The sequence below is a fragment of the Diabrotica undecimpunctata genome, chromosome 9 (genome assembly GCF_040954645.1).
Source record: "Diabrotica undecimpunctata isolate CICGRU chromosome 9, icDiaUnde3, whole genome shotgun sequence".
NCBI classification, from domain to species: Eukaryota; Metazoa; Arthropoda; class Insecta; order Coleoptera; family Chrysomelidae; genus Diabrotica; species Diabrotica undecimpunctata.
This window is the reverse complement of record NC_092811.1, coordinates 109368723-109392407: the sequence shown is the minus strand read 5'-3', so window position 1 is coordinate 109392407 and position 23685 is coordinate 109368723. Positions and strand designations below refer to the sequence as shown.

The following is a 23685-nucleotide window of genomic DNA, read 5'->3' as shown; positions in this document are numbered from 1 at the left end:
AAATATTATTAAAAGCAGTAGGTGCTTCGATAGAATTATTTAGGTAGAATTGTTTTAGCGATTATTTTATACTTCCTTGAATCACACATAAAAACCGACAAATGCTGTAGGCATTTGATCAAGTTAATAAAAATAGAATATTGTTGAAGGAATCAGTCTACAGTAAATTGTGTACTATAAATTTTCGGTGACTAATCCCTAGTCAGTAGACTTCTGGGCGTTCGTCAGTTTGATAAACTTGGACGGTTGACAAATGCAGTAAATCACCCATGTGGTAAACAGTTTCAGCAGAATCGTCTAATATAAAATATAGTATTTCATACAGTTATGATTTATTAAATATACAGGATGAATACAAAAGAATTGGCGTAATTGTGCTCGTGTGTTCAGAAATGAAAAACAATATTTTATTTAATACCAATGGGTCTTTGCAAAAAGACAGGGTGTAAAAAAATTTTTGACACATAAATAAATAAAAAAATTGTCACTTTCGATATAAAAAAATCGAAACATTTAATGACTTCGAAAATGATATCATTCAAATCTCAATATTAACATTAAAAAAGGGAATCATCAACTCAACATATGATAGAGCTCGAAATACCTACTGCAATGAAGCTGCACTTTTGAATGTTTAAATTACAATATAAACCTTAAATATTGTTGCGTGTGTGAGTCCATTTCAAATAGGTAAAAAGAAATAAGAATAAGTCTTATTCACAATCAATTTATTCTACCACCAATGACCGAATTTGGTATGCATCTTCAGGACAACGGTACATGGTCAACTAAATGTTGAAAATATAATAACCCGTATTAGGGTACTCTCTGGTACAGAATATACAGAAATTATGCCAATATTATATGTATGTGATTATTAACACTTTGACTCCTATGCGTATCATACATAATACACAACAGGTACTCTCCCCGAGCCTATGTGTATGAATTTGATACACGAGAGTAGAACGCATTCAAGCGACGCGCGACGGTGTATGTGGTCCAAACGCAGTTGTAGTGTATTTATACGTGTATTATCATTCCTTTAGGCTGTGGTATCCAATTTTCAACGTTAGTTCGGTAATCCTAGCATACTAAAATCTGGCTGAAAATTTTAGCGAAATTGATTTTGGTGTGAATTTGTTGATTCAGATGCCGTGAGAGATGATCCATTATACACTGATATTTCCGATAACAGTGAATACTCCTCAGATTGTGAACCACAAATAAAACGGCAGAAAGTGGAAACACTTAAGGTAAGTTTATAGTTACATATAAATTTCAAATGTATCTAATTTTAAAATATTTTAGGATGATAATGTTATAAGTCAACCTAGAATTCAAGATGAACAGTTGAATTTGCAAATAAGCGAAAGTGAATCTGAAATTGAAGATCTAAATAATATTGATATGGTAAATCCTCATATAGGTAATTTACAGGCAAATGTATGGAATAATGTTGATAGAAATTTGAATACATTCGACGTTATATATGAAAATACTTCTTTTGATACAGTTGTAGAAAGTAGGGAAAATGATACATCTTTAACATTTTATAGACTGCTCCTAACAGACGAGATACTCGATATTTTAGTGCAGGAAACAAATCGATATGCCGAACAAAAAATTATTGATGCTATAAATCGTGAAAACGTTAAGACAAATTCATATCTCACTAACTGGAATGATACTAACAGAGAAGAAATATTAAAATTTTTGGTAATTTTGATATGGATGGGTTTGAATATAAAATCACGACTACCAGATTACTGGAGCACTAATTATATTCATCATTGCTCAATATACAAGACGACAAACATGTCGAGGTGTAGATTTGACTCTCTTCTTGCTTGCTTCCATTTTTCAGATAATGAAGCTTGTCCTGAAGGAAGCAGATTGTTCAAAGTTGAACCATTGTTGCAGGCGTTCAATAGAAGTTTTTAATCTGCTTTGGTACCAGGCAACTACGTTTGCATTGATGAATCGATGATTCCCTTTAGAGAACGTTTGTCATTTTTACAGTACATACCTGGCAAATGTAATAAATATGGCGTAAAAATTTTCAAACTGCGGAAAAGGCGGCTACACATATCACGCAAAAATTTATGGGGGAAAGCAAAAAAGACCAAAGGAACAATCACTTGCATCCCTAGTGGTCATGGAATTAATGCTACCTTTTCTGCACTCAGGAAAAACTTTGGTTGCGGACAATTTGTACACTAGTGTGAGTTTGGCACACGAACTAACTGATAATAATATTCATCTAATTGGAACACTTCGTAAAAATAGGAAATACAATCCTAAGTTGATGTTTCAAGCAAAGCTAAATAAAGGAGATATGATGGCGCTACAGAGCAACACTGAGCAAGTTATTGTAGGAAAATGGATCGACAAAAGAGAGGTAACATTTTTGACTACAAAATCTTGTCCAGAAATGGTCGACGTTCATACAAAATCAGGAATAAAAAGAAAACCGTCTAAATAATACAGCCAAATACAGCCGTAGTGAATGCTTTAATTCGGTACAACAAAGCTTTGAACAAAAAAATGGATGTAAGAGAATTTCGCGAGGAATTAGTAGTGACTGCCATTTGCAAAGACAATAATGTTACAAAACTTCAACAAACACACCATAAGCTGGAAAAATATGACAAAAGAGGACGATGTGTTATATGTTACAGCACACTGACAAAATCCTTTGGTCGCGCACATACATCTAAGAATTCCAAACAGTGTAACACTAGGTGTACTGGTACTGAATGTAGAGAAAAAAAATTTATTTGTTTTTTAAAACATATAATGTATATTTACAATCATTTGTTTAGATGTTTGCTAATGTTTTGTCTTAATAAAGTTTTTTAAATAATGTGTATAAATTTCAATACATATATGTTATGGGTAATGACATTATGAAAAGTCGTCTAGGTGAACTGTGAGTATTAAAAATAAACACACCCTACAACGCCCTTTTTAAATAAAAAAAAATGTCATTATATGAATTAACACATACATATAGAGCAATTTATTAAAGAACATGAAAAAAAAGTGGCCAGGCTGTGACAACTTATGCGGATAAATAAGCCCAGGAGTTAAAGTGTTAATTATGACTTTAAAATTGATTAAATAAACAAAGTAAAATTTTAAGTGAAATAACAATCTAGTAAAATTGAAATTAAATAAATAATTAATCCTTGTATCAGTATGTACGTAATATTTATTAGTTATTTATTTATTTAATATTCATTTTACTAGATTGTTTTTTCACTTACATTTTTACTTTGTTTATTTAATCAATTTTAATAGTATGCGAAACAGGTCGTTGGTGGTAGAATATATTGGTTGTAAGTTTTATTCTTATTTCTTTTTACCTATATACAACATAAACATGAAAAAAAATGCAAAATTACTATATGGTACAATTACAGGGAACAACATTACCATATCTCTGTATCTCTAAATTACGGAGGGCGAATCAAGTCCCGTAGCACTTGGGCCACAATTTGCCCAATTTGCATCTTCCCAAGGAACTGTCGTCCTTAGCTCATTGTCCATCCTGTCATTTCCAGGAAGATGGACAAGTCAACAGGGGAACTCTCCCCTAATTGGGCAGGTGTAGGCCAGTGCTCGCCGAATGCGTACTCTCGTATCGATGATAACTTCGGACATTCATATAGGACATTCTTGACAGTTTTGTTTTCTCGTTCACACTTCCTGCATAGAGAATGACCAGTTAAAAATCCAACAGCGCAGGTTTTCCTGGTCCTTCCCAAGTACTTCTTTGATGCTGACTTTCCAAGGTTACTTAGTGTTACCCCGGGAAGTCTAGATCCTTGCCCTTTTTCCCATCTTCTCATGGTTTTCGTGTTGAAGTGACTTTTGAGAATTATTTGCGCGATTGTTTTAGTTGACCAATCACGAAGATCCCTAGTTCCTAAGAGTCTTAGGCCTACCGCCTTCCCAGCTAGTTGATCAGCCTCTTATTGTGGATGAAATAATAAAAAAATAAGAACTAAAAAAGGATACCCAATGGGAGAAAAACAACTTAAAGTAATCTGATATGCAGACGACGCAATACCACTTTCTCAAAGCGAAGATGATCTCCAAAGTATGCTGTACTAATTTAACAAAACCGCCAGAAAATTTAACATGTTAATTTCCCCAAAAAATACAAATTTCATGGTTATAACAGCAAATTTATTTAGAAAATCAACTGAAGCTACTGAGAAGAAATAATTCACTATATCATTTGGGTAAAGGAACATGCTGGTATCTCCTTCTTCTTCTTCTTGTGCCACTCCTATTGGAGATTGAAAATCATCAAGGCTATCCTGACCTTGTTTACAGCTGACCTAAAGAGTTCATTAGTGGTACAGCCAAACCACTCTCTCAAATTACGCAGCCATGACATTCTTCTACGGCCTGGATTCCGTTTTCCTTCTATTTTTCCTTGCATTATATTTTAAAGTAATGCGTACTTATGTCCTCTCATCAGGTGACCCAAATATTCGAGTTTTCTTCGTTTGATCGTTGACAAAATTTCTGGGTCTTTTCCTATACTTCGCAGTACTTCAAAGTTTGTAACTCTTTCAACCCAACTTATCTTCAGCATTCGACGGTAGCACCACATCTCGAAACTTTCAATATTTTTTATATTGTTCTGCTTGAGAGTCCAGACCTTTACACCGTATAATAGCGTGTTAAATACGTAGCCACTTAGCATTCTTAATCGGAGAGGGATGCTTATATCTCTGTTGCAGAAGAATTTCATCATCTTTATGAAAGTGGCCCTGGCAATTTCGATACGTCTTTTTATTTCATTGTTTTGGTCTCCAGTTTCGTTTATTGAAGTACCCAAGTATCTGTAACTTGATACTTTTTCAATTTGAATGCCGTTTATACTAATATGTGTTGGTTGTGTCATGTTCTTACTGAAGACCATATACTTGGTTTTTTTGATATTGATACTTATGCCATAATTGTTGCAGGCAATATTTATATTTGTAAGTAATCGTTGTAATTATTTTACTGTTCTTGCGACTAGTACAGTGTCGTCTGCGTATCGAATATTATTTACAACCTCTCCATTGATTACGATTCCTTCGTTTGCTTGCAAAAGGGTTTCCTGGCAGAGGTTTCCTTTGATGTTAGCTTTCTGATTCCAATATAGATTGAGAATTATTCGCAGATCTTTATTATCTATGTCCTTTCTTTCAAGAATGTATTTTAGCTTATCATGGCGTACTCTGTCAAACGTTTTTTCAAAATCGATAAAACATGCATGTACTTTCTGATTAACGGCTAGGCATCTTTGTGAAAGAACATTCAAAACGAAGAGAGCTTCTCGAGTACCTAATCCCTTTCTGAACCCCATCTGTGTATCACTAATATCTGAATCCAACTTTTGATAAACTCGGTTGTGGATGACTTTTAGAAATATCTTTAGTAGATGGCTCATTAAAGATATTGTTCGATGTTCTGAACATTCTTTTGCATTGGATTTCTTTGGCAGTGTAACGAATGTAGATAACAGCCACTCTTGAGGTATAATACCAGTTTTGTATATTGTGTTAAATAAGTGCTATATTATACCTATTGAGTCATCATTTAAGAGCTTTAGCAATTCAGTAGGAACCTCATCAGGTCCATTTGCCTTTCCAGTTTTGGAATTTCTAAGTGCCGCTTCAACTTCACATTTTAGGATTTCAGGTCCCGTTTCACCATTTACCTGAACAATGTTATTTCTGTTGTCCTCAAACAATTCTCTTATGTATTCACTCCATCTATTAATTTTTTCTGTTAAATCTATAATAATATTTCCGTCTTTGTTCTTAAGCAAACTTATTTGATGTCTTCTTTGAGTTCCTGTAATTTCTTTTACTTTTTTATGTACATTGAATGTGTCATATTTTCTTTCATAGTTTTCCATTTCTACACATTGTTCCTCAATCCATAATTCTTTGGCCTTCTTTATTCTTTGCTTTATGTTCTTATCAACCTCTCTGTATTTTTGTGCATTATTCTTCATTTTACGTCTTTCATCCATTAGTTCTAGTATGTCTGGTATCATCCATACCTTGTGTTTCTTTGCGGATCTGGTTAGGTGTTTCTTTCCCGTAGTTCTTATTGTAGTGTCTATATACTTAAGTTTTCCATCTATGTTGTCTGTTCTGCGGATTTGACTTTCTGCTATTCTGAGGCTGGTGTTTATTTCTTCTTGCACTGTTTGTCGTAGGTGTTCACTTTTTAGCTGGCTTAAGTCTAACGCTAAGATGATGGTTTTTCTTATTTCCTTTGGTTCAGAAACAACAGAAACAACATATCCCTGTGGCAGTCCATTACTGAGCTTCATTTGGACACTTTTAAAGTTGCCCATTGTGACTTGAAAAGGTCTGTCGGTGAGCATGCTATCAATGAGTTTAGCTACCTGACACAGAATGACATGGATTAGTTTGCAGATTAGTCTTTGTCTCCAGACAGTATCGTATGCAGCTGATAGGTGAATGAAAGCTACGGATGTTTTTTGCTTTATTTGAAAACCCGCTTCATTATGTGTTGTTAGGTATAGCATCTGATCTGTGCAGCTGCGGTTAGGTCTAAACCCTGCTTACTCAATAGGTATCAACTCAAATATGTTTATACTAATTCTGTTGTAGATTAAGCCTTTCAACAGTTTATAGACACTACTCAGCAGTGCAATCGGTGGGTAGTTTTAGGGCTGATCATTTGGCTTTCCTGGTTTTAATATGGCTATAATGAAGGCTTTTTTTATGAATGGGGACTTCTCCTAATTTTAACATATCTGTTTAGAAATCTGTTTCAGAAATGTAGCATATTTGCTACAGTGAAGTAAAAATTCTGGATGGATTTTATCGGACCCGGGTATAAAAAATATATAAATAATTTCTTCTGCAGTAAACTCGTCAGAGTATCAGATGTAGGCGGGCATGCAGATTTTAGTATTTTTAGTTCTTGTTTTACTGTGTTGGTGTGGTCACGATCTCTAGGTGCTCTTAAGGTTGCTACAATGTGGGAGGATCCTGTGTCGGGATATGTTGGTACTTTGTCTCTAATTGGGAGTCTGCTACTACCAAGTTTTCTAAGCAAAGACCATGGCTTTTTGCATTTTTGTCGTCTGGCTGCATCCAAACTGTGTAGTAGTTCGTCAGCAATTTCTCGGTCTTGGCCTTCATTGTATTCTTGATACAATTTCTAACATTTTTGATCCCATCCTGAGACATACTCTTTAAGATATCCTTTGGGATAGTTTCCTTTGCTGTAGAGATAACCGCGCCAACAAATCTCATGTAGTTTGCATGGGTTGGGGTTATCCATCCCAGACATTTGTTCAATCTCTCAGTAAAAGTTGCCCAGTCTGCTTTGTGAAAGTTTCACTTAGGTCGAGAAAAAAATGATATTATTGGTATTTTGATGCCAACTTTCTTTACATTAAAAACAACCAATACAGTACGATCTATTCTTCCAAAAACAGAACAGGATAGATCAAAGAACTGCATTTATAAAATACCTGACAAAAATAACAAGCTTTATCTGGGGGAAATTTCAAAATCGCTATGTTGGGATAAATAAACATAAATCTTACCATGAAAACAGAGTAACAGAGTAATATTATATCTCAGATATGCACACCAAAAGGTCAAAATTATTAATTTTCTGGACCGACTTTATTGGGTTTGCCTCTAAAAAATATGGTGCATCTATGCTGATTCGTACAGAACAAATAGAATGGGAGATAATATTGATCCCTGAGGAACACCATTGAACACTACACGAGAAATATTGTATCCCCCTTTTTTTAAAACTTACCTTTGGAATTCCGACGGAGATTTCTTTTTTTCCTTGGTAACTGGTGCTGGTACTGGAGCTCGAACTCGATTTATTATTCCAAGGAGTCTGCAAAAATACATATTTTTAGATAAAGTCATGATAACAATAAAATGTACATTTCAACCAATTAATAAATTAACCAAATGTGCCAAATTCTGGCACTATTGAGAGACATCAAGTAGAGTAAAGTAATTATTCGCATGGAAGTTTTTATATTGTATAAAACAAATAGTAATAGTTAAAGGAACTACGAGCCCTAATAACTATATGTTGGATCAAGCAGTTATTTTGCAAATAAAATACCAATTTATTGAAATTCTTTTATTTTATTTTTTTTAATTGTAAATATGAAAACAACATTTTTTATGCTATATGGAATTATTTTTACAGTTTAATTAAGTATTTTATGTTGAGTACTATTTAATTAATTGTTTGATGACAAAAAAGGCTGACAACTAAATATTGGAACAAGAGGATTTTAACATATTAAAATAAATATTAATAAGGCGTAACAGCCTGAACTCTATTATGGATTGTACCAACTAGGCCCTCACAGAATTTAGAGGTGAAACCATCTCATATTTCTTGTAATTTAGCACGCAGTTGTGGCAAAGTACGTTGAGGGTTATTTCTTAGGCGTTGTTTCATTTTGTGTCAAAGTGTCTCTATTGGATTCAGATTCGGGATGCTAGATGTGACAAAACTTTAATGTCATGTTATTTCATCCATATTTGGTAGATTTAGTCGTATGGCATGAGACTTCGTCCTGCTGGAAGATAAAATCTCTCGATGGATAAAACTTTCAAGGATAGATGTATCTGGCTGCGTTTACTATGACTTCAATAAATTGTAATGTTCCCAACCCTTTGGCCGACATACAACCCCACCATGATGTCCTGTGGAAACTTTCCAATTCTTTAAAGAAAATCTTTATGGAATGCTTCTCGAATTACACTTTTTACCGAATCACACGCTTTCGATAATCTCCCACACAGACATCGCACTTGCTTTCGTCGCTATAGATCTTTGTCCCAGTTATGTTTGGTCCACGAAAATTTTTATTTAGCCCAAATAGAACTTATATCACAAAGAAGAACTTATTAAATATACATTATAAAAACTAAGACCGCTTTTGTGGATAGATTTGCAACAGGATTCTCTGGAAATTTTCATCCCAGTTTCTCTATTCCCTCTAGCGGTTACTTCTCTTAGTGTATTTCTTCTTCCCGACTTACATATTCAAATTAAATGCTTTATACTCCTTTGAGAAACAACTTTTGGAGGGCCTGAGCTTTTGCTCAGGGTAACGACTTATAAATAGGGAACCAAAACATTCAACCGTGTTGAATATGGACTAAAACTTAATACTTCTAAGACAAAACTAACGGTTGTCAGCAAAACAGAGTTACCAGTGAACACCAGGACGTATGGAATAAAGTTAGAAAGAGTTCCCAATATCACCTATTTGGGCGCCAATGTTAACGATACTAGCAAAGAAATAATACGCATTAAAATGCTATAAACTAAAGAAATTACTCATTAATCGAGATCTTATAATGAACCTTAAAATCAGATTAATACGCTGTCAAGATATTAAGAAGTTAAAGCAGTACGACAACGGCGACGTCACAAGATTCCAAGAGGGCGTACCGATGAAGACAGCGACGAAAAATACAAGAACAAGAAGCTATTCCAATCATAACTTTGAATGTGAAAACAATAATTATTCAGTTTATATTTTTATGTATTTCAATTTAAATTTTTGATGTAATGTGTAATTTTATATATTATTAAAGTAACAAATTGGGGTGTAGAGTTGTGTTATAGAGGTAGCACCTTTTATCGGAACGACCACATCGAGCATCATAGACGGGAGATGGTTCTTGATAACTGGTCCTCATAAGACAACTAACTCTCACTTATGGCTCCACGTGCCACACCCCGGGCAACTGCATTGGTCTGCAGGCTAAACTAAGTGAGGGTAGCCAGATATGGCGACAATTCCACCGAGCGATTGCCGGTATAAGCAATCCCCCACTTACCTACCAACGGCTTCGGGCGGAAGAGTGGGTAAGTGGTTGGGCACTCTTTTGTCCTGAGACAGAGAAATCTGTCTCGAAGGCGGATGAATCAAGGAATGGTCAACGGCGTAAGGATACAGAAGGCAACGGGAAACCACTGTATTAATGATCTTTAAGATTCCCTAGTATAATCATGATGGCAAATGTCACATCAATCACTCATGTTACTGATCATGGACCTCGGAACCCAAGATCCGGCAGGAGAGGAAAACCACAGACAGACCATAGGGCCTCTCAGGTCGTGAACCAGCGAAATCCCTGTGTAAGTAATGTCAATCACCTTAAGATGTTAAGAATAGCGACGTGGAATGTAAGAAGCCTCTTTGCAGCAGGTAAATTAACTAATGTAGCCCTTGAAATGGAAAACCTTAAAATTGAAGTCCTAGGTATAAGTGATGTACAGTGGCCAGGATCAGGAAAATGCACGAATAATAGTGGAACACTTTATTATTCAGGCACCATCAGTTCAACTCATCGTTACGGTGTCGGTGTCTTGGTATCAAAGAAAATCAGTAACTGTATAACAAGCTTTACTCCCTTCTCTGATAGAATAATGGCACTACAACTTCAGTCAAATAAACAAATTATAAATATTATACAAGTATATGCTCCTACGGCTGATAAAGATGATGATGAAATTGAAAGTTTCTACTACGATCTGGAACAAATTCTAAAATCAATGAAGAAACATCACACTACAGTAGTAATGGGCGATTTTAATGCCAAAATTGGACATGGATGTGTGGACGGTTATGTGGGTGACTATGGATTAGGAGAACGAAACGAACGAGGAAACCGTATGGTACAATTTTGTCAAGCGGAGGAGTTAGTAGTTGCTAACACTCTTTTCAAGTTACCTAACAGAAGACTGTACACATGGAAATCTCCCAGTGACACCAAAGGCAGAGTAGTCAGAAATCAAATTGACTTTGTCCTTATTAGACAAAGATTCCGCAACTCTATACTCTCAGCTAAAACCTACCCAGGAGCAGATATAGGCTCGGATCACAATCCTGTAGTAGTCACATTAAGAATAAAACTAAAGATCATTCAAAAACACATACAGAAACAAATTGACGTGAGAAGACTGAGTGAACAACATATAAAAGAGAAAACAATAGTGAACATCAAAGAAAATTTACAAAATATAGAGAAACTGAATAGAAATACTGATAACATAGACCAAAAATGGGAAAATATTAAACATGCCGTAATGCTGGCAGGGAGAGAAAATTTAACACCGAAAGAGAGGAAACATAAAGAATGGATGAATGAGGAAATACTACAGTTGATGTGTGAAAGAAGGGTACACAAAACAAATAACCCGATAAGATACAAAGAAACAGATAAACTGATAAAAAAGAAAATAAGAGAAGCTAGAGAAAGATGGCTAAGTGAGCAATGCCAGGAGTTGGAACAACTGGAGCGAAAATATGACTTTTTTAATGTACACAAAAAGATTAAAGAAATGACAGGAAGGAGAAGAACAACACAGATAGGACAGATCAAAGATACAGATGGTATACTCATAACAGATTTACAACAAAAAATGAATCGATGGACAGAATACATATCACAACTTTTTGATGACAAAGATAGACAAGAAATCTCAAACGAATATACAGATGATACAGGGCCTGATATAATCAGAGAAGAAATAGATTATGCAATCAAACAAGCGAAAAGTGGTAAGGCCCCCGGTCCTGATGAAATTCCCGTAGAACTGCTCAAACTTATGGACGATGAATATATTAAAATACTCCTAGATCTATTTAACACAATATATAGAACTGGAATAATACCTAGGGAATGGCTCCGTTCGACCTTTATACTACTGCCAAAAAAGGCAAATACAAGGGAATGCAGCGAATATCGTACGATAGCTTTGATGAGTCATGCTCTAAAACTGTTTCTGAAAATAATCCATAATAGGATCTATAGGAAATTAGACGCAGACATCAGTAACACTCAGATGGGATTCAGAAAAGGGCTGGGTACAAGGGAGGCTCTGTTTGCAATGAACGTTCTCTCACAGAGATGCTTAGACATGAACCAAGAAATTTACACCTGTTTTATTGATTTCGAAAAGGCCTTTGACAAAGTACAACATGAACCACTAAGACAAATTCTAATAAAGAAAAATATAGACAGCCGAGATATTCGAATTATATGCAACCTATATTGGAAGCAAACAGCAAATGTGAAGGTTGAGGGTAGGCTAACAGAAGAAATTCAAATCCGTCGAGGAGTCCGGCAGGGATGCATCTTGTCGCCACTTTTGTTTAATCTGTATAGTGAAGCTATTTGTGAACAAGCACTCGAGGAAGAAGATCTTGGACTGATAATAAATGGTGAGACGATCAACAATATAAGGTATGCTGACGATACGGTTCTCCTAACGGGAACGCTAGTAGAACTACAACATCTCGTTCAAAGTCTCAATATATATTGTAACAGTTACGGCTTGAAAATTAATTTGAAAAAAACTAAATTTATGGTAATCACGAAATCCAAGAACATCAGAGCTAATCTTGTAATAGACAATACAACGATTGAGCGTGTGTCCTGTTATAAATATCTAGGTGCTTGGATCACAGACGATACTGATCAAACAAAAGAGATTAGATGTAGAATAGAAATCGCTAGATCAGTCTTTAATAGAATGCGCAAACTCTTTTGCAATCGTGATATCAACATAAAGTTACGAATACGAATGCTGCGGTGTTATGTCTTTTCTACCCTGTTGTATGGAGTAGAGGCTTGGACACTAAAACAGTTGACCACAAAAAACATCGAAGCTTTCGAGATGTGGTGCTATAGGCGCATTCTCAGAATATCATGGATGGACCGCGTCACTAACACGCAAGTACTCCAAACTTTAGACAAAAGATGCGAAATTCTAAATGAGATAAAAACTAGAAAGATGGAATACTTGGGGCACATTGTGAGAGGTGAAAAGTACGAACTTTTAAGAAATATCATGCAGGGCAAAATTAAGGGCAAAAGAAGTGTGGGAAGAAGAAAAATATCGTGGCTTCGTAATCTACGTGAATGGTTCGGGTGTAGTTCGATTGAACTTTTTAGGCGCGCTGCTAACAAAGTCGCAGTGGCCATGATGATTTCCAATCTCCGTTAGGAGTGGCACGAGAAGAAGAAGAAAGTAACAAAACTAATATAGTATACTTTATTGAAGTATAAACATACGGTGCTACATATTCTCCATCTTCCTATATGGCATGGAGACTGGACTCTTACATAAACACTAAATATTTCAGCCATGTAATGAGACATTCAGAGAGGTATAACCTTCTAAACCTCATAATCCTAGTCAAGATCGTCGGAAGAAGAGGCCCAGATCAAAGAAAAACATCCTGGCCCCGAAATCTCCAAAAGTGGTAGGGTAGACCGGGGGAATCCCGACATACGGGGCAATACCGACACAGTGGGTTTCGATTTTACTTTTAGTTGAACACGTCACTGTATAGTGCTGCTGCTTAGCAAGTGACACCACAGTTAGCGCTCAGTTAGTTTCTGTCATCCAAGCAAACAAGTTATTTTATTCTAAATTGTTATGTGTTGTTTTTGATCTAATTATTGACTTCTCTACAAATGAAGGTAACTGTATAACAAATTATATTATTATAAAAACACTTATATTACATTTATATTACATTTAAACATTCAATTAAGTCTGTAGAATTGTGTAACCGCCATCTTGTCCTACATGGGTAATGTCGACACACCAATGTGGGGAAATATCGACAGGTTTCGGTATTACCCCATTTATTTAACAATTAAATATGCAGTTATTTGATACGAAAGACATTGCATTTGCAGTGTTTTAGATAGTGAGATCAAGAAAAAAGAACGGAAAGGGGCAAATGGAACGAGGAGTCACTAAAAATAACGTTTGAATTGGTTCAAAGTGGACGATCCGTAAAAAGTGTTGCCGCTGAATTGAATATTCCAAGAATTACGCTTCATGACCGTCTCAACTCTAATGGACCGTGGAAGTGATGACGTAGATTTTATTGACATCTGTCAGTTTCACTTTCCAAACAAACCTTGTTTAGTGTGGATAATTTGTATTCTTCGTTATTTTTTAATTTTTTGTACAGAATCTTTCCGCTTTTTGCAATATCTAAGTATTCTAATAGTTACTACAACAATTTTACAATGTTGTGTAAATAATAAAGCATGTTGTTTTATAAAAATAGCAATAAAATGCATGTATCAATAAAGTAAGGTTAGAATGTCTTTAATTTTAACTTTTAAACTATATTTCATAGAAATAGAACACTGAATTATGATGGTATTATCGTAAAAAACACTATACTTAAAAGAAAAAGCAGCAGATGAAGCAAAATGTTAACTTTATAGAAATTAAAAAGTCTTGAGATTGGACATTCCAACTTTTGTTTGGAAAGGTATTGACAGTTGTGACGTCACACTTCCACCGTCCATTCTAGCGAAAAACCAGCCTTGCGAAAAAATCGTACTTTTCAGCAGAACAAGAAGCTATATTAGCTAATCACATCAAACAACAATCAAACCAGTTTTGTGGCATTACTTTGACAGACTTACGGAGACTTGCTGATGACTTGCGTATGATCTTGCTGAAAAGTTCAAAATAAAACATAATTTTAATAGAGGTACCAAAATGGCAGGGGAGGACTGGGTTTTCGGATTTCGTAATAGGAATGCTACCTTAAGCCTAAAACAAGCCTCAGCAACAAGTCTGAACCGGTTATTGCCTTTAACAAATCTGAAGTGGATTTATTTTTTTCCAATTTGCAAGCAGTTTACAAGAAACATCCTTTTTAAGTCCACTAGAATATTTAATTAGAAAGAGGCAGAAACATTACGGTTGTTTGTACGTTGAGAGCTTCAGGTGCATGCATACCGCCCATGTTTATATATCATAGGCAGAGAATGTCACCTCAGTTAGAGAAAGGTGGACCAGCTGGAGCCATTTACAAATGCTCCCATAATAGCTGCTCAAATGAAGACTTTTTCATGCAGTGGCTCACACATTTCAAAGACAACGTAAAACCAAAAGGGGAAGATTCCGCCTTATTGATCATGGACAATCATGGGAGTCACATCTCTCTTGATAGTTATGATTATTGTAGGTCTAATCATATAAATGTTGTCTCAATACCACCTCACACATCACATAAACTACAGCCTTTGGATTTGTCGTTTTATGGCCCCCTGAAGAGAGCATTCAACATACAGTGTGACAGGTTCTTGAGGGCAAACCAATTTCAGAAGATTTCTATGTATGACATCAACGATGGATAAAGGAGTTTCAGGGTTTAGTGCTTCAGGGATCTTACCGTACAGTCCTGAAAAATTTACTGGTATAGATTTTGTAAATGAACAACACACTCAAACTCCAGTCATCGTTGACTCTGAAAATATTTATGAACCAGCTCTAGTTGGTGCAACTCTTTATGAACACAATCATGTCACTGAGGAGCTTTCAAGTGCTAACGAGACTTGTGTCAAAACTTGTCAGATTTTAAAACATAATCTAAAAGATCAGGTACAGAAATTTGGAAGACCAAATATGAAGGAAGAAATCCAAGCGAGAATTATGGCCGGTAACCGTTGTATTTTTGCACTAAACAATTTATTAAGAAGCAAAAACATATCTAGAAGGGCTAAGATAAGAATATATAAGACCGTAATAAGACCTATTGTATTATATGCCAGTGAAACATGGACAATGAACAAATCCGAGCAAGTCTTGCTGCAAGTCTGGGAAAGAAAAGTCCTCAGGAAAATATTTGGAGGTAAATTATGGAATGGTATATGGATAAAAAGACCAAATATGGAATTAGAGGAGATGTATGGAGAGCCGAATATCGTAGGGATCATAAAGTCACAAAGACTGAGATGGTTGGGACACATCCAAAGGATGGAAAACACGAGACTGCCAAAAAGAATGCTAATGGGAGGAATAGGAGGGAAAAGGAAGAAAGGCAGACCGAAAACCAGGTGGAAGAAGGATGTTGAAAAAGACATAGAAAAACTTAAAATACCAAACTGGAAAAATAAAGCAACAAACAGAAAAGAATGGAAAAGAATAGTAACCCAAGCCATGAGCCTTCTAGGCCTGGAGAGCTAAATTATATATATATATATATATATATATATATATATATATATATATATATATATATATATACACAGAAATTTGGAACCAAGACAACAACCAGTTTAGATTTAAATGGGATTTATCAAAATCCATTACCTGGTAGTTTGAAAACGAATGTTGTACCAAATTCTTGTCCAAAATCGTCTGAGAATCTGTCTCATTTCAAAGACATTTTGGAATCAGTATAACATCTTTCAAAATCATTTTTTAATGATTAAAAACCAAATCCAAAAAATTCCAGAAAACAACACTCAGTAATTATGACTGGCACCCCTATGAAAACGGTTTTGCAAGACACAAAGAAGAAAAAAGAAATTAGAGACTTAAAAGCCAAGCGTAGGCTAGAAAAATTATACAGGATCCAAAGGTCAACCCGAATCTAAAGCTAAAAATGTTGAAGAGCGAAAAAAGTAAACAATTAAAAGTTGAAAATAAAATTGGATGCATTAAAACGCAAGGCTACAAATAAAGGAAGAATTGTTGCAGGAAGAAGAGTTGTCTCATTATTTTCTTATTAATAATTGATGGATTCGACCGTTACTTGATGGAAATTCATTTATAAAACACTGAAAAAACTTCCACAAAATTTATTTTAAACTCTTATTACTACAGCTGTTTCGGCTGATTGTCTTTCTCAAGTGATCTATTTTTGGCATGCGTTTACACTTTATAGGCTCTAATGAAATAGGCTGAGGAGGGGAGAACTATTTGTCTTAAGTTGGTCATTCTGAATTATATCTGTGTTTTTTAATTTGTTGATTTCCATAGATTCTAACATAGATAGCTTAAGGCCTTTATTTTGAATGTGAAGAATTTTAAATTCGTCATTAAAAGAATGATTATGATTTAGAAGGTGAAGTGCGTATGTAGAATCTGTTTTTCTATTATTAAAAGCCCTTTTATGTTCTGCTATTCGTTTAATAAAATTTCTATAAGTTTGACCGATGTAAGTTTTTGGACAGTCGCCACATTTAAGTTTGTACACACCACTGTGTAAGTGTTTTTTATTTTGGCTCTTGTTGTTTTTAATATATTTGCCTAGGTTTTTATTTGTTCTGAAAGCTGGTGTTATTCCTTTCTTTTTTATGTGTTTGGCTATTTTTGTTGATTTTTTGCCTGTATATGTAATCGAGCAGAAGGTACTGGGTTTTTTCGCTGGTGGTAGAAATACTAATTTTAAGGCTTTCTTGTGTAGTTTTTGATTTAGATCTGTAACTGACCCTATATTTGACACTGTCCGTATATTTGACAGGTTTTATCAATAAAGCTAAAAATTAAGAAAATGGATCCGCAATTCAGTAGATTTGTGGTAGTAACGCCATCTTTCATTTGTTCTGAAATCAATCACCCCGACTTTCTTACTCAGTTGGTAAAAAACGCGCCAAAACAACAGTTGTAATGTGCATGCACACGGTGCAATAGCGTCTCTTGTGTTTTGATGTGGTGAATAAATTAAGGTGAGTGAAAATCAAGGTACTTTTCAAATGTGTTCTACAATGTTGCTACTGTTGCAAGGAAGGTTTTGTTGCTTGATATAACATTTATAGTGTCTAAAAATCAATTTTTCATTAAAAATGCTCTAAAATTTCCAATATGTCAGCTATTTTTTAGGGTGTCAAATTTTAGGACATCTTCTGGTAAAGTGCTATAAATTTGACATGTAGGTGTCAAATTTAGGGACACCCAACTATTAATATCATATGTTCGTTTTCTGTATCCATCTCACAGAAATTGCGTATAGTTATCCTTTTTTGGTATATTTCATTACCAATGTTTTAAAAACCTAAATCTGACACCCCAGTCAAATTTAAGATCAAGGGGTGTCAAAAATAGGTACACGAAAGTTGCTTTATGAAAAATTGAATTAATTTAGCATTATTTTGTTAATAAGTAAGGATAACTAAGATAACTCTTATTTTTAGATGCCTAACAAGGGAAATATTTATAGAAAATATTCTCAGGAGGATCTGAGTAGAGCTGTAGAAGCCTGTAAAAATGAAATGTCTTGTGCTTCAGCAGCTAAACAATTTAATGTGCCACGTATCACTTTGATGTACAAAGTGTCAGGAAAATTTCCTATGGGATGCAAAAGTGGAGTAAGCACTGTATTAACTGAAGGCGAAGAAAGTCTATTAAAGGATTGGATAATAAATGTTGCTAAAACCAGTTTTCCCGTAACAAAAGACCAACTATTAGACAGTGTTGCCTTGCTTGTGAAAAGGTTGAAGAGGCCTAATAATTTTACAAATGGTAGACCTAGTAGACATTGGTTTGAAGGATTTTTGCAGCGACATCCGGAATTAAGTCAACGAATGACCCAAAACCTAACAAGCTCTAGGTCTGCTCTCTCGGAAACAAATATCCGAAAGTGGTTTGAGGAAATCAATGAATATTTTGTTGCAAATAACATTGAAATCACCAATCCCAGACAAATATTTAACGCTGATGAAACAGCCTTTTTCTTGTCGCCAAAGGGCAAAAAAGTTCTTACTAAAAAAGGATCAAAAATAGTATACAGCTATTCAAATGCAAATGACAAGGAATGTATCACTACACTAATAACAGGTAAAGTATCTTAAATAATAGGTAACACTTTTCTCTACTAAATTTTCATGTTTTTTAGGCAATGCTGCAGGTGAAGTAGCTCCGCCGATGATAATGCTTAGCTATGAACGGATCCCTAAGAATATAATATTAAAGTGCCCACAACCCGACTGGGCAATAGGACGCTCGGACTCTGGCTGGATGACAGCTGAGAGTTTCTTTGAATTCATTTCCAATAATTTTTACAACTGGTTGTTAAAAAATGACGTCCCATTTCCAGTTGTTCTATTTGTTGATGGGCATAAGTCCCACTTAACCTACAATTTAAGTGCCTTTTGTTCCGAAAAGAATATCATACTGATAAGTCTTCTGTCTAACGCCACTCACATTTTACAACCTATGGATGTGGGCGTTTTTCATCCATTAAAAAGTGGATGGCAAAATGAAGTTCATGCTTGGAGACTAGAAAATAAAAAACAAACCCTTAAAAAAGAAGATTTTGCGCCAATGCTTAATAAAGTTTTGCAGAAAGTTCTTGGTTCTGAACAAGAGAAAATACTGAAAAATGCGTTTAGGAAATGTCGATTATATCCATTCGACGTTAATAGTGTCGATTTCTCAAAAGTGTTGAGAAATGAAATTGCATCAACTCTCTCAGATGTACAAGATACATGCCACTTGAAATTAAATAAAGTTATTAAAGATGATTTAATAGGTGCTTTAAGGGTCATAGAATCTTTTCTAGACAAAAATCTACTTGAGAGTTTTCGAGCTAATGTGAAATTGGCTAAATGGAATGGAAAAGTAGAAGATACAAACTTATTTTTTTTTTTTGAAGAATCTGAATGAAAAGGTACAAGCAAACAAGCACCCTGAAGGAGAGGTCTCGAAGGATATAATAATAGAGGTTGCACATGATGTCATGTTGGAGGACATAAATTGGGAAGATGTAGATATTGAAACAGAGGAACAAGAAATTTTAGATAACGGAGAAAATGAAGCAGTCATCAAGGAAAGTGGAGAGGCAAATGTAACAACATTAGATGAAGAAGATACTATTATTTTAGATCCTAGTAAGAAAGGTGAAGAACAAGCACCACACTATGAGACTATCGTTAGTATAGATAGAGTGATAGAGGGAGAAGATGTAGTTTTGGAAAACGGTAGTAAATATGTGGAGCAAATGGATAATGAGAATGTAACCAAAATAATAGAAATAGTAGGAAACAAAAGAGAAGAAGAAACGATTTTCGAGGCTGATGGGAAAATTAAATGTAGCGAGCAACTAAATGATGAGACAACTAAAGTAAGAGAAACAAATTGGAAAGAAAAAGAAAAGACAAATATAACTTTGGATAATAGTGAGAAATGTAGCGAGCAAGCACGCGATGAAATAACAGTTAAGGGAGTTGAAACAATAGAGAAAGAAATCGTCAAAAATAACGATAAAGAAGAGATAGACGAAGCAAAGGAAAATAAGAACATGATTTTAAAGAATAATAAGGATGCTCTATTGATACCCTCCCCTTTTAAATCTATTTTGTTTTGGCCAGATGGAAGTACAAACAAAAAATCAGGAAGAGTTGTCAAAGAAAAAGTTCCAAGTGTATGTTACTCAGAACAGTGAAAAGAATATTATTTGAAAAAGGAAAACGAGAAGACTGAGAAAGAGAATGCAATTCTAGATAGAAAAAGAAAGCGAGAGGAGAAAAAACTTCAACTTCAAGAAGAAAAGGAGAAAAGATCAGTAAAGAAACTTTATAGACCTAGTGCAGTTGAATTTGTGAAGAAGAATATTTTTTTAAATGGAAAAAATACTGAAGATAATTCAGTCGGTGTCGAAAAGAAGGAAACTACTCCAAAATCTGAAATTAATGTGACCGACTACGTTATAGTTCGCTATGAGGGTGAAAAATTCCCGGGAAAGGTCAAGAAAATTTCAAATTACAATGTTTTTTTTGTTAGTGCTATGGTGGCAAGTGGACTGAATTATTGGAAGTGGCCATCAGAGTGGCCAGACGAACTTTGGTATTCTGCAGAAGACATTGTAGAAAAAATAAATATTCCAACAACAATAAATAATAGAGGTATTTATTTCATACCAGAAATCGGAAAATATTGTAGTTTCGTGACATAAAAAGATGGCTTTTCTCTACTTAGGTACCTATACTTACCTAAAATATGTAGATACCTAAGTATGTAGGTATCATTTGTACGTTGTTATTGAAAATAAAAATTTTATTTTCAGTAAAAAAAGTGTATATACTTATCACCTGACACAATTATTATTATCAATTTTATATTCCCTAAGTAAGTAAGTACTGAGACTTCTGACAATTAATTTTGAAAATTGTAAATGTATGTCAAATATAGATACAACCCACTGTCAACTTTTGGGACACTGTCAAAATTGGGTACAATTTCATGTCAAATTTATGAACAAAATCAAAATTTTGCTGTCAAATTTGGGGTCACTATTAAAAAAGTTCTCCCCTCCTCAACCTATTTCATTAGAGACTATAAAGTGTAAACGCATGCCAAAAACAGATCACTTGAGAAAGGCAATCAGCCGAAACAGCTGTGGTGATAAGAGTTTAAAATAAATTTTGTGGAATTTTTGAAAACAAAGTTTTCAGTGTTTTATTATTTTCTTATTATTACTTCTGTCGGCATTACCCCAAACGTCTGTCGGAATTACCCCGGTGATCGGGGAAATACCGACACTTTGCTAAAGTTAGGGAAATATTGTTTTTAAATACGTAAATTATTGTTTTGCCAATATTAAATGCCCAATGGATGCAGAAAAGTCCCATTGTAGTATAGGTATTTCATAAAAAATCGAACTAATATAGAATTAATTTTAAAATTCAAATTGTCTTAAGGTGTCGGGATTCCTCCGGTCTACCCTATCAAGAGTCATCCGCTAATGTGTTACGAGTTGCCTTAAACAAAGTTATCATTGCCAATATGATTTCCAACGTTCGATAATCAGACAGGGAACTGAAAGAATTTGGATTGGGCCTACAGTTTTCACGGTTACAATTTTTTCACTAAGAATATCATGTTTTTGTGAGATTGGTCCTTTTGTACAACAAACCTCGTCTGACTAATAATAATATAATAATTATCCAATTTGTTACTAACTTTTTTCTTCTTCAGTACCTAATTCGTTTATTATTTGCTGGGTAAGTTATACACTACCGTGACTCTGGTAATATTTTGCTTGTTTGCGATATTACCACACAGAGAACACGGCATCTGTCGCTTTTATAAGAACCTCTAAGCTACATATTACTAGTTTTATCCATTTTTTAAAAACTTCAAAAGATAAAAAAGCATGTTCCTTAATATCACAGATATCTGCAATAATCTGAAACCCATGTCAATTTATGAAGCTAAATGAGAATACCAATAAATATACCAATAAATGAAAAAGGATGGTTAAACTGATTCCACGCTATTAAATGAGAATGTGTTGACGGATGTATCTTAATTTGACTTGTGTATCAGATATTCAGTAGTTAACTTCTAAGAGCTAACTTTTTAAAATGGTGTACCTAAATTTGACACCACTAAAATTCAATAAATCTTATACTACTTACGTATCTAAATTCATGGATAGAATTTGCACTTACCTTAAACGAATTTAAGTACTTAATAAAGGTATTGTTACCTTCCTCCTGCCAAGTAAAAATGAATGTCCAAAAAATTAATAACACACACGACACTACAAATCATACATCTCTTTCATAGATTAATGTTTCTTAATGTAAAGATTTATTGTATATATTATGTCAAAATTTGAATGTGTCATAACCATAACTACCCTGATTTATTTTATGTGATGGAATTTGATTATTTCAGTCATAACATAAGGTAACTGGATAGGCAACCAGTAATACAAATCACTCCAAATAAAATATTTATTAATCAGTTTCCAAATTTAGAAATTTCACTTTTTTAGCCATTACTAATTTCTTATGATTTTTTAAAACCACTTGTACGTTTTAAAATAAATATAACATAAATATTTATATGTTTTAAACTTCATTTTCTGTATAAAACCGTAGGAAGAAATAAATAAGAGATTAGAAAATAATTGGCGACGATCTAGATGAAGAATTAAAAGCATACTAAAGCAGTTGTAGTAGAAATGAAAACTATAAGCATAGGTAAATATAAAATTAAAAAGAGAGCAGAGTAATTTAATGTTTTAAAGACTACAAATGAAACCTAAAGCAGATAAATAAAGCATAAATATAGGTAGTTAGAAATAACACAGACAAAAATAGAGATGGTATGAGGCTAAAAAATAGAAACAACTGGAAAAAGAATAGAAGAAAACTATAGAAGCTAATAAGTTATTAATTTTTAACAAGAGGAAAAGAAAGGCAGTAGGTAATTAAAAACTTATATAAATGTTTGAAGATACCAATATTTAAAGCGTTATTTTGATGGATACAGCAAATATACATACTAAACAGATAGAGTATTTCAAAGACCTGTTAATCTTCGATAAACAGATGATAAGAATAATAAAAAAAACAAAACTCTATAAGAAAGAGACCAATAACAAATATAGAATCGACAGTAGAGGAAGAAAAGGTAGTAATCAAGAAACTAAAATTATTAAGAATGGAGAAAGGGGAGTGCCAGTCAGTGTGTTGAAAACAGAGAGGTACGACTTCTTCTAAATATGTCTATCTTCTTGTGATGTTGACGATTGTATTAACTCATCTTATTCTATTCACAGCAGCTCTAAATAAATCAGTTGTCGTTGGACTAGTTTATTTCCTGAAATTTGCCAGCCAGTCTGCGTCCGGGGCCTCAATCTTGCATTGTAGAATCAACTGTAGAAGTCTGTATTTATTATTACGCATAATGTGTGCAAAAGTACGCCAATATTCTGTTCTTTGCCGTGTTAATAATTTCTTTATATTTTCTTATGATCTGGAGAATAGTTAGTTGTGTGGTACACAGAAAAAATTTATGGTTGGTATTACAAAATTAGCGGGAGATACAACAGAGATACCAGAATTATGAGTCCACTTA

At 34.2% G+C, this 23685-nt stretch overlaps 1 protein-coding gene across 3 annotated transcripts in view; it reads right to left on the bottom strand.

Annotated features, from left to right (window-relative positions):
• The window catches only part of Fhos (Formin homology 2 domain containing), a 782871-nt gene that overhangs the window by 691856 nt on the left and 67330 nt on the right, over positions 1-23685 (bottom strand). For all 3 annotated transcript variants that reach the window (XM_072543993.1, XM_072543991.1, XM_072543994.1), the window contains exon 2: positions 7825-7911. In XM_072543993.1, the coding sequence (XP_072400094.1) occupies positions 7825-7911 (87 nt within the window). The remainder of the gene's footprint in view (positions 1-7824; positions 7912-23685) is intronic.